The sequence below is a fragment of the Notamacropus eugenii genome, chromosome 1 (genome assembly GCF_028372415.1).
Source record: "Notamacropus eugenii isolate mMacEug1 chromosome 1, mMacEug1.pri_v2, whole genome shotgun sequence".
Lineage (NCBI taxonomy): Eukaryota > Metazoa > Chordata > Mammalia > Diprotodontia > Macropodidae > Notamacropus > Notamacropus eugenii.
Window position 1 is genome coordinate 388484566 of NC_092872.1, and position 14012 is coordinate 388498577.

General features: G+C 38.5%; 1 protein-coding gene across 2 annotated transcripts in view; it reads right to left on the reverse strand.

Annotated features, from left to right (window-relative positions):
- The window catches only part of RNF145 (ring finger protein 145), a 121023-nt gene extending 107610 nt beyond the window's left edge, over window positions 1-13413 (reverse strand). Inside the window, exons 1-2 of one of the 2 annotated variants that reach the window (XM_072630867.1) lie at window positions 13115-13413; window positions 5030-5244 (exon numbers count right to left, since the gene is read on the reverse strand). In XM_072630867.1, the coding sequence (XP_072486968.1) occupies window positions 5030-5213 (184 nt within the window). In that variant the 5' untranslated portion in view covers window positions 5214-5244; window positions 13115-13413. The remainder of the gene's footprint in view (window positions 1-5029; window positions 5245-13114) is intronic. The other variant, XM_072630868.1, reaches the window with a different exon arrangement.
- Between the last annotated feature and the right edge of the window lie 599 nt (window positions 13414-14012).

Here is a 14012-nt window from a genome sequence, read left to right on the forward strand (position 1 = left end):
TACTATCCATTCTCCAAAAACTACCAATGATCTTCTAATTGCTAAATCTAATTGGCATTTCTGAATCCTCATCCTTCTATGCAACCTTTGACACTGATGATCATGATAGTCTCTTCTTTTTCCAGGACACTACTCTATCCTGGTTCTCCTCGGACCTGTAAGACTGCTCATTTCCAGTCTCCTTTGCTAGATCTACAGCCAGATCATAACTTGCGAACAAGAGGTATTCCCAAGACTCTATCCTGGGTCCTATTCTCTTCCCTCTCTATGCTATTTTATTTTTTGATCACATCATCTCCCATGAAATCAATTATCATCTCTAGACTGATGATTCTCAAATCTACTCATCTAGTCCTAACTTCTCTCCTGAGCTCCAATCTCACATAAGCAAATGCCTATTAAAAATCACAAACTGAATATCTCAAAACAAATCTTAAACTCAACATTTCTAAAACTGAATTCATTACCTTTCCTCAAAAACCTTCACCCCTTTTCACTTTCTGTTGCTGTCAGAGAAACCACCATCCTTCCCAGTCACCCAGGCCCACAACCAATGTTTCACCTCTGATTCAATATTTTATCACCCCTTAGCTATAATCTATTGCCAAAACCTGTCAATTTAACCTTCCTAACACCTCTCATATGGCCCCTTCTCTCCTCTGACACAGCTACCAACCTGGTTCAGGCTCTTACCATGTCACACCTGGACATATCTGAGTGTGGTCTATCTTCTCAACTCTCTCTGTAATCCAGTGCATTCCCCACTCAGCTGTCAAAATGATCTTCTCAAAGAACAGGCTTAACCAAGTCACATCACACAAACACACCATAACAAAATCCAACAGCTCTCCTGTCACCTCCAGGATGAAATTTAAAATCCTGTTAATTTTTTCAAGCCCCTCAGAACATGCCCCCTTCTTACATCTTACTCTCCACTATGTGTTCTCTAATCCAGGACATTGACCTCCTTGATATTTCTTGCCCAAGAATCCCATCTACCGACTCCAAGCAGTTTCACTGGCTTTCCTCCATGCCTGTAATTGCGCTCCTTTTCATCTAAGCCTCCTGGCTTCCTTCAAGTCTCAGCTAAAACACCACTTTCTATCGTTCTTGATCCTCCTTAAAGTTACTGCTTCCCCTCTATAGGTTATCTCCAACTAATCTTGTATATATCTTGCTTGGACATAGTTGTTTGCATGCTGTCTCCCTCATTATATAGTGAGCTCCTTAAAGGTAGTCCATGAGTAAGCATTTATTAAGCACATAATATGCCATACACTGTGCTAAGTGCTAGAATATCTTTGGCTTTTCTTTGGATCCCCAACACTCAGCAAAATGCCTGGCACTTAGTAAGTACTTTATTAATGCTTGTTGACTGACTGACCAACACTCACCCAGTTACGCTAAATGGCTACAAATCATGGAACACAATCTCAAAAGAAATATTAAAAATTGCAGCTTCCCCCAAGAGCATTGGAAAGACACATGGTTTTAAAAAGGTATACTACTAATCATGACTCGCATCATAGAAGTAACATAAAACATATCATCAAGAAGTTCTGGACTAGGCCAGACTCAGACTAATTCACTGATAACTTAGGTTTGGTACTGGAACAAAATAAGACACTTATAGGTCATTCAACAGTTAACAAAAAAAAGATTTACTTAGCCACAGATTCAACAAGAATCTATAGTAGAGCTATTTCCCTCAGCTAATTAAGTTGAGCAAAGCTTCCTTGTCTGCCTTGTCCATAATGATCCATCAGCAAAACATCAGAGAGCTCATGGACCTCTTCATGACCAACGTGTACCCTGGCAACCAGGAAGTGATGTCAACAGTCTGAAATTTTAGGGTCTTGTGCCAATCAAGATTTGAGGATAATCTGAATGACTTTTAAGGAAAATTGCCCTTACTCACACTGGGGAAGAGGTCAGATTATTGCACTCCTAATAACAATAGATTAGCAGAAAAGAATATATGGTGACTAGAGCCTGACTGAAGAAGAACAGCTGAACAGCTCAAGTATTGTACCAGTATACCATGAAACAGCAAAAAACCCAAAGGAAGGCCTCCAAAATACTGGACAGATAATACGTAGAAAATATACAGAAAGATACAAACAATGAGAAGGGTAAGAAAGTTCTATACATGTTTCAACCTGAACCACTGAGGGAATACTAACACTGACAAAATCACATATACATCAAAGTAAAGTGCTTAAAAATTTCAAAGCACCATAGAAATTATCATAATAAAGTCCCAAGACAACAAATAAGCACCATAGAATTCCACCATCCAACTCCATAATGAAGTGGGTTTGAATATTTTATTTAACTGATTCCCAATGTAGCTTTCTCCTAAAAAGGCAAAATGCCTATCAATATATATAACATACACCACATCCTATACTTTTAAACCAATATTTCTTGGATTTTACAAGACTATTAATACATTATCATCAAATCCCAGTTCATACCCTGAGATCCCACTATCAAATCATTCAGTCATATGATCAATTATAACTATGAAACTGCTCTCTGAAATGCTGTTTTATCTACCATCAATTTTTCATAGAACCATTTAATAAAGTTAGTCAGGGTGTACCTACTGGCACATTTCTGGAAAATCTATATGGAAAAATTCTCTCATTTTTTCCTTTAGTTTTTTTTTATTATATATGTTCCTATAAGCACTGACAAAAACTGGAATTAGTTTCTACTTTTTTCTTGTTTTTAACACTTTGCCACAATCCAACCAATTTGCTTTGGTCTCCTGATCAGCAGGCTGCTATAAGAAGAAACAGAGTCAAAGCTGCTAAATTATGCAACAGACTCCCAGGTAGCCCCCAGATTATACACTTCTAGCATGATACAGAATCTTGGAATTAGATGGTACCTTAAATGTCATTAAATCAAAGCTCCCAATCAATGCAGGAAATTTTCTATAACACCCCTGTCAGAGCCTTTAAAATTTCCAATGATCAAAAACCAGCTCCCTCACTAAAAAAGCACATTCCATTTTTGGATAATTCTACCAGATAAAAAGTTTTTATTTACATGAGTTTTAGTGTGCTTCCCTGTAACTTCATTTCAGTGGCCCCAACCCTAATCCCTGGAGCTATAAAGAACTAATCAATCTAAGTCATCAACCAGGTATCAGACCTTCAAAAATTAAGACAGTTATCATGTTTCTTCCTAAGTATTTTTATCAGCAAGCTAATCATTTCCTTCATTCTTCATAGAACATGGCTAATAAACTCTTTTATCATCCAAGCTATTATCCTTTGACCATATTCTAATTTATAAACATTTGCCTTACAATATGGGACCCAGAACTGAACATAAAACTGACTGCGAGAAAAAGCATTTACTATATGTAAAACACTGGGGATACAAAGAAAAAAGCAAGATGGTTCCTACTCTTCACATTCTAATAGGAAAAAACAACACACGTGGAAAATTACAGCTACAAATCAGACAAAATAAAAAATCCCAATGGGCCTTAAGGTATAGCAGCAAAGCTAATAATAACGCATCACTTTAAATGTCATTTTCATCAATAATGCCATGGTGGTTTCTGATGTTAAAACATGTGTTAGTTCATGTCTGCCCTTGTGGTACTTACAATCTAAGGAAAAAATTCAAAGTGTATGCTTAATAAATTATTGACAAACTCATAGATGATGCAATAAAACCCTTGCAGTAACAATGAAATAAACAATTTCTTAGTGACAGTGGGTCAGTAGTATATTATTATATAAAAGACTATATGTATATCATCGAGCTAAGAATGAAGTCCAAGCCAACTGAGACAAATAAAAGGAAATGTGAAATAGTTTAATGAGCAGGACATTACTCTTGTCACAGACAATTAGTTCAGTCCAATCCCTGTACAATTCTGTTCTATCCACTTAGAAAATACATCCCAAGACACAGAACTCCAGATTATATGGGTCTAGCTATATAACCTATCTTTACATTAAAAAAAGCACAATTTTGTTAAGAAAGAGGATTAGATGTTCTTCGGCATGTATTAAACTTGAAGCCTGGGGCCTCAAAATCCAAATTAAGGAAGAGGGGAACTAGATTAGAATGTAATTGGGAAATGTTTAGCAAAATAAATAAAAATACAATACAACATAGGTAATGCTAACTTGAGGTTTTCTAAGTCAATAAATATGCTGTCTACAGAGATGCATTTCTATTTGAGTTTGACATCCCAACTCTACAGAAACTCATTACAAATGCTGAAAAGCAACTCAAATTCATGTTCCACTGAAAGTAGGTATGAATTACCATCTTTATATATAAAGAAAAATGCATTTTTATTATCATTACTTATGAGCTATGTATAAGTTAAAGATCACTCACTGCTCCAAGTTACTATCTGATCCCAATTCTAATATTCTACAAGTACAATGTACAATATTAGTTTTCGTCTGAGAGTTCTTTGATTCTTCTAAACACTACCACTATTATCACTTCATAACAATTACAGTTCCAGAACTGGGTTCGGTCATTTTTTTCTTCTTCTCATATGGGGATTTTTATTATGACACTATTTCACGTAACACTACCATCACATTTATTTGAAGGGAATATTTTCTCTTGAATTGACGTGGGTGTTTTTGTTCTGTATATTAGGGAACTCTGAAGTACACAAACAAGAGAGAAAATATATTTTAGGCAAAAAGAAACAAATCCTTCTTCATTTTTAGTGACAATCAGTTCAACTACCAAGAGGAAATAAGGTACAGTAATGGAAAATACTGTCTTCAATTTACCTAAACTCTGCTAAAAAAACATTCTCCCATTTCCAGCTTTATTCCCCCAAGTCAAAGTAAGACATAATTCATCTGTATTTAAAAAAACAGCTAAACTACATTATTAAAGTATTCTTCTATGACTATGCCAGCCACATCAATGTGACCAAATCATGTTAACAATTTTTGCACATTCAAAAAGATAGATATTAAGTACACTAAGAAATCCATTTTAAGGATAAAAAATAAATGGAGAAAACACTTACCCACATAATGCATATTAAGAGCCAAATACTTATACTGGAAGAGAGGGTTGTTATTGAGGCTACTCCTTTGGATCTGCTGGAAAAAAGAGCTGACATCCCATCTGTACAAGACATCCAAAAGCATGATGCTTGGGACCCTCAGGGCCACATTTAACACTGCCTCCAATTTCTCTCTTGCAGCCATATTTTTTCTTTTGAGTAGAGTCAGGACAAATCTAAAATTCATAAAAGATACATACAAAAAAAATTAGCCAGTACATCTTTAAGGTGTGGATTTGTAAATACAGTCCCATAACGAATATTATATGTTTGTTGAAAAAGAAAACTGTTTTCAGAGATTCACGACATAAGCTAGCTTCCATTGTGACTTTTTTTCCTTTCTTTCAACATTTTCTATTCTGATTAAATCTGTGATTCAAAACTATGTCCAAAAGCCCACTGGTGCTAAATCTAGTAATAAAAATGCAATAAATGCCATGCTCTCAAATTTAATTTGATATAAAAATGTATTCCTATATAATCATTTCAGATTCATTTGGATATTGAAAAAGTTGCTAATTCAAAAGTTATTTTAATGCACAAAAATTAAGCTGCTCAATAAAGGGCTATTGTAAGTTATTTTTTGTTTAGTTCTTCCAAAAGCTCCTTCTACAATCAATTTTTAAGTTGTAACTTATGGTTATAGAATTCATGAATACAAAAAGAAAAGCTCTTTACAATGTTGTTTTCCTGTACTATTAACAATTTTTTTAGTTCTATATTTACTAAAATCTCTGACACCTCTGCAATCACGTAAAAATAAGATTCCCGTCAAATAACTTTCCTCCATGCGGACATGCTAATGGCACAAGGTAAGTCAGGTGTATGTCTGTGAGCTCGCATGACATATGATCCTACCTCTGTTTCTTTCGTGTAGGATGGGGAAGAGGGGAAAAGTTAAAGTTATAAAAAGAATGAAGAGTTGCAAAAAAATGAATGGCTACTTGTAGAGAAGAAATAATAAAAAATGTAAATGAGAATAGCTGAGTACAAGCAAGTTTGTCTATTTTCTAAACAAAAAACTACTCAATGAAATATATTAGCTTTAAATGGAAGAAATACTTGAAAGTTCCAATCTACTTCACTGAAGGAATTAGAGAAAGAGGAAGAAGGGTGAAGAAAGGAAAAAATGACTAAAACTAACATAAATAGGTAATTTTAAAAATGAAGATAAGTCTGACCCATCAACTCTTGTAGTACCCCTTTGATATTTTTGGTGAGAACGTTGAACACATTTGTAACTTTGGAAATAACTCCAGAATTTACAAAGGAAACAGAAATATTTCTGAGCAATATTACAGAGTAACAGATTGCAATGCTATGATAAATATTTGTCAGAAGTTCTAACACATGCTCTAATTTTCAAAGTTTACTCAGTTTAAACAGAATTAAAGTTGGTATACATTTAATGAAACTTTTCTGGTTGTTATATTATACTGTATCTGGGGAGGCAGAACTAGAAATTACTACAGATCCACATTACCAATAATTCAATGCTGAATATCACTGTCCCAATTATTTTAAATGTAAGATTCCTTAATGCATTACCAGCTCTCCTTCCCCATGCCCCAATAAGGTGAAAATAATACCAGCAACAAAGCAAAGTCAAATAGTTTTGATCCAAATCAAAAGCTGGAAAATTAAAAACTAAAGTAGCCCCTAAATATCCCTTAATTCATCTTTCTGGCAGATATAAGGAACTCATCTGGATTTTTCAAAACTCCTAGTGGTAGATTTTACCTGCCATACAGTATTTCTACATATATGCTGATGTCAAAGCTATCTACGACACTTAAAAATAGATGAAGAAAAACTTCTTACTCTACTAGCCAGCCAAAATGGAAACTGAATAGTATGCACCATGAAATTTATTTTCAAAGTGCAATAGATTTTCTTATTAACATATGAAGTCAGAGTGAAAAATCACTATATATTGAAACATAAACATTTTATGCTATTTCCTGATTTTTATTAAAACGGAAAATTTGAAAAGTTTTTTCCATATTCTAGAATATCTTACAATTTCCAAAAAAAAAAAGGATTAGAAACAGATGGCAATTAATACTGCTTGAAGGTTATCAATGATTGCTTATGTTTATTTTAGTGGCATCTCCAATTGGCTAAGGGAATTGGAGAATCCTACATCAAGAGTTAGAAGGCACTTCAGAGTCCATCTAGTCCAATTTCTTTATTTTACAGATGAGGAATTTGAGGCTCAATATTAAAGTCACTTATACAAGATCACTCAGGTAGTTAAGGATCAGAGGTGGGATTTAAACTCAGGTTCCTCTGACTTCAGAGCCTGTGCTCTTAACACTATACACCAAACTGGTCTTCATCTGTTTTCAGTATTTTACTATATCACCTACTCATTTTTGGTTGTCACTTCGGCTTTAACACTTTAATCATATCAGGTACTATTATTAGTCAACATGACAGCATAATTAAATATAAAAAGTTTTTTGCTTCGTTGTAATTATTATCTATTGAGAAAAACAATAAGAAATCAAGAATTTAATGTTCAAGAAGTAATGAAGTCTTCCTTCTCCCAATCATACAGAAGATCACGCTTATTATAGAAGGTCAACTCAGAATGCTAACCTTTTAATATTATCACTATTACTATAATCACTACCTACAGCAGATAGAACAAGCAAATTATCAGTTTTCAAAATGATCAATACTGATTTTGTCAAAATTATAGACAAAATAAGAAAGTAATGTCCAGAAGAGAAAATAAGACTAATATTATACACTGATGATGTAAATGTCATAAATACAGGAAGAATGATCTTCAATAAAGCACAGTATGCACATTTTATAATACACCTATAACAAAGCAAATATTTCCTGGTACTTGAGAGGGTTATCTGAAAGTTTCGTGAACAAGAGTGGAGAAAAAAGACAAATTTTATCCACACAAAGCCAAGCAAAAAATTACCCACAAAGTACTATAAAAAGAGAAAGAAAAAATAAGGTATTCAGAATCCTACCAAATTTAAATCTTCAATTTCTTTTCCCACCTACTTCACAAATGCTTGCTGATTCTACCATGGTTCCAGTCTGCTGACTCCAAATTCAGTGCAACTTGGTTTGCTGTTTGAGGCATGTACAATTGCAAATTACAGCATTTACTCTTTCTTTGAGGGACAACTCAGCTCTCAAAAGGTGGTTTGTTTTTAAGTACTTCACCTACAATTAGAATATACGGCCACAAGATGCCATGATTATACTTTAGTTGTCTAAAAGTCCATATTTTCCATGTATCACAATCATAGGATGAAGATCTAAAGTTGCAAAGGACTTCAGAGGCCATCTAGTCCAACTTCATCATCATAAAAATGAGGAAACTGAGGTCCAGGGTTGTTAATCAACTAGACCAAGTTATGCTTAGCCAAAAGGATAATTACCATTCCCCTTCTGACTTTCCAGACTTGGACCAGTGCCAAAGCTACATTCTCACACTACCCTGAAATATCCACCTCTACAGCCCTCCATCCTGGAACATCCTTTACCATAGCAGTCCAATTCTCCCTTCTCCCACTGGTGAGGAAGGGCCTAGGACAACCAATATTCATTGCCCACAGAGTTGTGCTTCTGACTCTCTCCTCTCCCCATCCTATACCATCACTTTCCTCCACTTTTGGCTCCCTTTTGCATGTATTCTTCCCCCATTAAAATGTAAGCGACTTGAAGGCATGTACTTTCTTTTTTGCTTGTTCTTCAATCCCTATCCCTTAATACAGTGCATGGAACATAAGTGCTTAAGAAAAGCTAGATACCTGTTGACTACCTACATAGCATGCCTTTAAATTTTTTTTTTTAATACTCTTTATACACACACACATATAGACAGAGAACACAGGTTGAGTTGAATAAGAAGGGATGATATCTAAAAAATAAAATAAAATTAAGGGGTAAGAGAGGAATATATTGGGAGGAGAAAGGGAGAAATGGAATGGGGCAAATTATCTCATAAAAGAGGCAAGGAAAAGCTTTTTCAATGGAGGAGAAAAGGGAGGAAGTGAGAGGGAAAAAGTGAAGCTTACTCTCTTCATATTTGGCTTAAGGAGGGAATAACCCTCACTCAATTTGGTATGAAAATCTATCTTACACTACAGGAAAGTAGGGGAGAAGGGGATCAGTGGGGTGAGGGAGATGATGGAAGGGAGGGCAAATGGGAGGAGGGAGTAATTAGAAGTAAACACTTTTGGGTCAAAAGAGAGAATAGAATAAATGGGGGGCAGGATGGGATAGAGGGAAATATAAATAGTCTTTCACAACATGTCTATTTTGGAAGTCTTTAGCAAAACTACACATATACAGCCTATATTGAACTGTGTACCTTCTTGGTGGGGATGGGTGGGGAGGGAGGAAGGGAGAGAAGTTGGAATTCAAAGTATTAGGAACTAAGGGTGGAGAATTGTTTGTGCATACAACTGGGAAATAAGAATACAGGTAACGGGTATAAAAATCTATCTGGCCCTACAAGAAAAAAAGAGAAGATGGGGGTAAGGGAAGGGAGGGGTCTGATAGAAGGGAGGGCATATTGAAGGAAGGGGTAATTAGAATGCAAGGCATTATGGGGTGGGGAAAGGGGAGAAATGGGGAGAAAATTTGGAACTCAAAATTTTGTGGAAATGAATGTTGAAAACTAAAAATAAATAAACATTAAAAAAATAAATTAAAAATTTTTTTTAAAAATTAACGAATACTCTTCATTCAAATACCTAAGCATAAATCCTAAAGAATCAATCCTAAAGAATATTATTAAATAAAAAATATGTAGAGTACTTTCCCTACTAATACTTATGAATAACTGCTTATTCTAACACTTTATTTTTTACATTTAAAAGCCTTCTAAAATTTGGCTACCTGTGTAGACTTATTTCATACTATTCTCCTCCATGTACTCAATGTTCCAAAGCATTCCATCTCCAGCTTCCCTGCTTTTATCCCAGCATTCTCCACCCCTTGAATGTGGTTCTTCTCCCTGCCCCCCTTCTACTTGGCCTCTCAATCTTAAGCTTTCTTGAAGAGCTCAGTGTAGGTACCACCTTAAAGTAAATCTCTTACAAATCTCCTCTGATCATTAGTGCTTTCTTCTCAGATCATCTTGTCTTTTCTTATCAATTTATGTGTTGCTACTACCTCTAGTAGAATATGGGCAGAGTTTCCTCTACTTTTTTCTTTTATCCCCAGGGCCCAGCACAAAAGTTTGGGCACAGCAGGCAATAAATAAATGAATTATTGAACTGAACTGGCTATGTCTGTTGATGATAAGCTATCCCAGTCAAATATTATATAATGTATTCATATTACCAAGTCACATATATTCTAAGACTACAGATTGAAAAAGTTTTAAATGATTCTGGGGTTTTCAAAACAGACTAACTAAAACCAATTTTATATTTAAGTCACCACTAAAGTTGGAGAACCTAAGTCCTCTAGTCAAAATCTCCCAGAACATTTTTCCTAAGTGAGAACTATTTTTTCTGTTCCTGAGTAAATGTTATCAATATCTTTTTTTTCTGAAATAGGTTTTAAACCTAAGTAATCTTTCATCTATAATGACTGCAGGATAGTGCTAGTAAGTATCATTTAACTCACTGAGAAGTACCTTAAAACTTTCTAAAAGCAAAGCATTCAAACATTTCAGAAATGAGCAAGAGGACTATGGACCAAAGCAAATCTATGAAAAGAAAGAAAACAGGGATCAGTAAACAAAAACCAAATACACAGATTCCTGCCCTATCAAAACTTAGATAGACTTTATTTTGTATCTCTTGAAAGTTCCTCTTTAAAACGAAAAAAAAAACCTATGAATTCTGCAAGAAATATTAAACAATTTTGTGATGCCAATATAGATATTTTACATTACAAAATAGCAGAAGAATCAAGATTTTTTCATCTCAAAATATACAAAAGTAACCAAGGATATGATTCCTAAACTACATTAAATGTGTTTCATATGCCTGTAGTAAGTGAGGTAGTCATTACTACTTACAAATACTGTGACTGTTTCCATAAAAATACAAATAATTTAGCACAACCTAACAGCACCTAACATTTCTCAGGTACAAATCATAATGTCATATGGTTCCAGAGGAAGGGGAGGTGAAGGGAAGTATTTATATGCGCACCTAGGATGTGCCAAACCTTATGCTAAGCACTTTACAAATATCTCTTTTGATTTGAAAAATGAGGATGAGAGACCTGAGTTTAGACTGTGTTTTCTTAACTGGATATTTATTTTGAAATGTCACATCATTTTGTTAAATAAAAATTTAGATTTTACTAAATCATTAACCTGTTTAATTAGAAGTTCTAACTTCAATACTCATTTTTGCTATTTAAAAAAACTTGCAAAAAGAAAACATAACATATATCTTTCAAAGTCTACACCTATCTCTGTACAGTAACAGTAACTGAATTGCTGTTACAAAGTAAATTGTTTTCACCTATTAACTCCTCGATGTATTTTCCCCGTCCAATCATAAAAAATCCACCTACTTACAAAGTAAATCCCTTAAGAAGCAGTTTTTATAGCCGTTCATCTGTCAAAATATTTTACACTGTAAATCCTAAGGATTCAAATAGGAGGGGAATTTTTCTTTTTTTCTCTTTTCTTTTCCTTTTTATTTTTTTAAACAAAGGCTGTAAGTCAACTCGGCGGCAAATCCAAAGAACCCAGAAGAGGCTCACATCTTGCATAAACTTCTGCACATGCTAACTTAGAAAGTACCTGAACACATCGACTACTATAATTCTATCGCTTTTCATAATCTCTTCCGAAATAATTTCTTTAAATGATTCTACTTCTCTCTGAGCTGCAGGATTTTTTTTTAACTCAAGGAGACACACAGGGAAATAGAAATATTACTATCTCTACCACAGAGTCATCAGCCTGGGTCACGGCTGCAGAGCCAAGAGCTCATCTTTGGGGCTGGAGTCAAGAGTCACTTCTGGCACCAAACTCCGTACAGTATTAAGAAGAGAGAGACGCACACACAATCCCCTCCTTCCCTTTCAAACCAAACTAGTTTCCTGTTTACAACTCGGTTGCAAAACTAAACCAACCATTAATCTTTGATGCCACAACACTGCAAAGCCCCCTTCCTCTTCCCACACCTCCCTCTAGGCTCGCTGATCTCAGCTGCGTTTGAACTCCAGTAACCCCTAGCAAAGCTAGAGCTGCAAAGGAGGCGGCGCAGCCGCCTCGGGGTTGGGGGATTACGCACGGTAAACCTGGGCGAGGGGAGGAAACCCTGGAACCCAATCATCAACCGTAGAGCCTTCACTACTGCACACCCCAAACTCTCCTTTCTCCAGTTGCAGTAAAGGGTTTTAGTGGGGAGCTCTGCCTAAAAAACTCAACTCTCTCCTCCCCATCTCCATCATCCTCTTCCCCTCTCCGGAGAAGGGTATCTCTCCTGATGGGAAGGCGAGAGGCCCTCGGTGGGAGAGGCAGGAGTTGGAAGGGGATTTGAGAAAACTGGTTTGAGTAGGTTTAAAAAGGGGTGGGGGAGGCTGTAAAGAGTGGGTATAAAAAAAAGGACTGGAAAAAAAGATACCCCCATGCCACATAAAAGGACCTCGAGAAGAGGGCTGAGGAGGAAAGTCTCCTTTAGAAAGCGCCCCCGGCCTGACCCTCTTTCTACCCCAAATCCCAACATTCAGAGGGAGGAGGGAGAGGGCGGCGCAGGGGTCAGGGCTCCAGATGGCCAGGGGAGGCCTGAGGCCGGGGGCAGAGCCGGGAGGGGCTGGAGGCGATTCGGAGAGGGATGCGGGATGAAGGGAGCTGGCCCCTGAAGCTGGGCTGGGGCCGTGGGGGCAGGAAGGAGATGGAGCCTGGGGAAGGGAGGGAAGGCCAGGCGGGGGGCGGCTCGCGGACGCGGGGGGAGGGGAGAAGATGCTAAGGAAAATGAGGAGAGGGGAGGGGGGCGGAGGAGGGCCCCGGCCGGGGGGAAGGAGACACTGCGGGGATTTCCAAGGGGGAGGGGAGGAGGGGCAGCGGGATGAGGAGGGCGGCGGGGCTTCAGTCACCTCTGGGCCGCTGGCTCTGGGGGGAGGGGGCGGCAGCAGCGACGCCGCCCGCGGGCTCTCGGGCTCCCTCCCCGGGTCTCGGTCGGTCTGAGGAAGAGGGGGCGGCGGCGGCGGGTCCGGGCTCGGTTCAAAGAGGCGGCTCCTCACCCGGCCTCGGCTGCTCCTTCTTGGGCCGCGGCATGAGCCCGGTGGTCACCATCCTCCGCTGCCGCTGACCCTGCACTCCCGGGCCGGGCCCATCAGCAGACGGCCGCGGCCATAGCCGGTGCCTCCCGGCGCGTCGGCTCCTCGGCTCACTGGCTCCCTCCCGTTTCCCCCCCTCCCCCTCCCCCTCCAGGCTCTGCGGTGGCGGCGGCGGCGGCTCCAGCCTCCTTCCCTACCTCCTGCCTCCTACTGCGCCTGCGCGCCGACAAGCCAAGCCCCCGACGAGCCCCTCCCCCACCCCCTCTCCTCCCCAGAGTCCTCGCCCTCTCCCTAACTCCCCTGCCCCCTCATCTCTTCTCCTTTACCCCCTCCCCCACCACGGGGCGCAGCGAGATGCTGCGCTCCCACCCACGGTGTTGCTACAGGTATATGAACAACCCCTGATACACAAGCCAGGATGCGTAGCGCATCCGTGGAGTTGTGGAGCACACAACAATGACACGTGGACACAATTCCCGACTTCCCTTCTATCCCCCCACCCCCCCCCCCGCGTGTCCCCCACCCCCCACCTCTATCGCTGGAGCTGGCGCACACTGACTTGAGCTTGCCTATGTTCCTGGACCCGACACATAACGCGTACACACATGCAAAAAAGCAGCGACATGAGCTGCAGGAAAGGTCTGGTAGAAGAATATTTTGATTTTCTGCCTTTGTTGAGGTTCATTAATTTCTGGGGGGGAATAGGATCACGGGA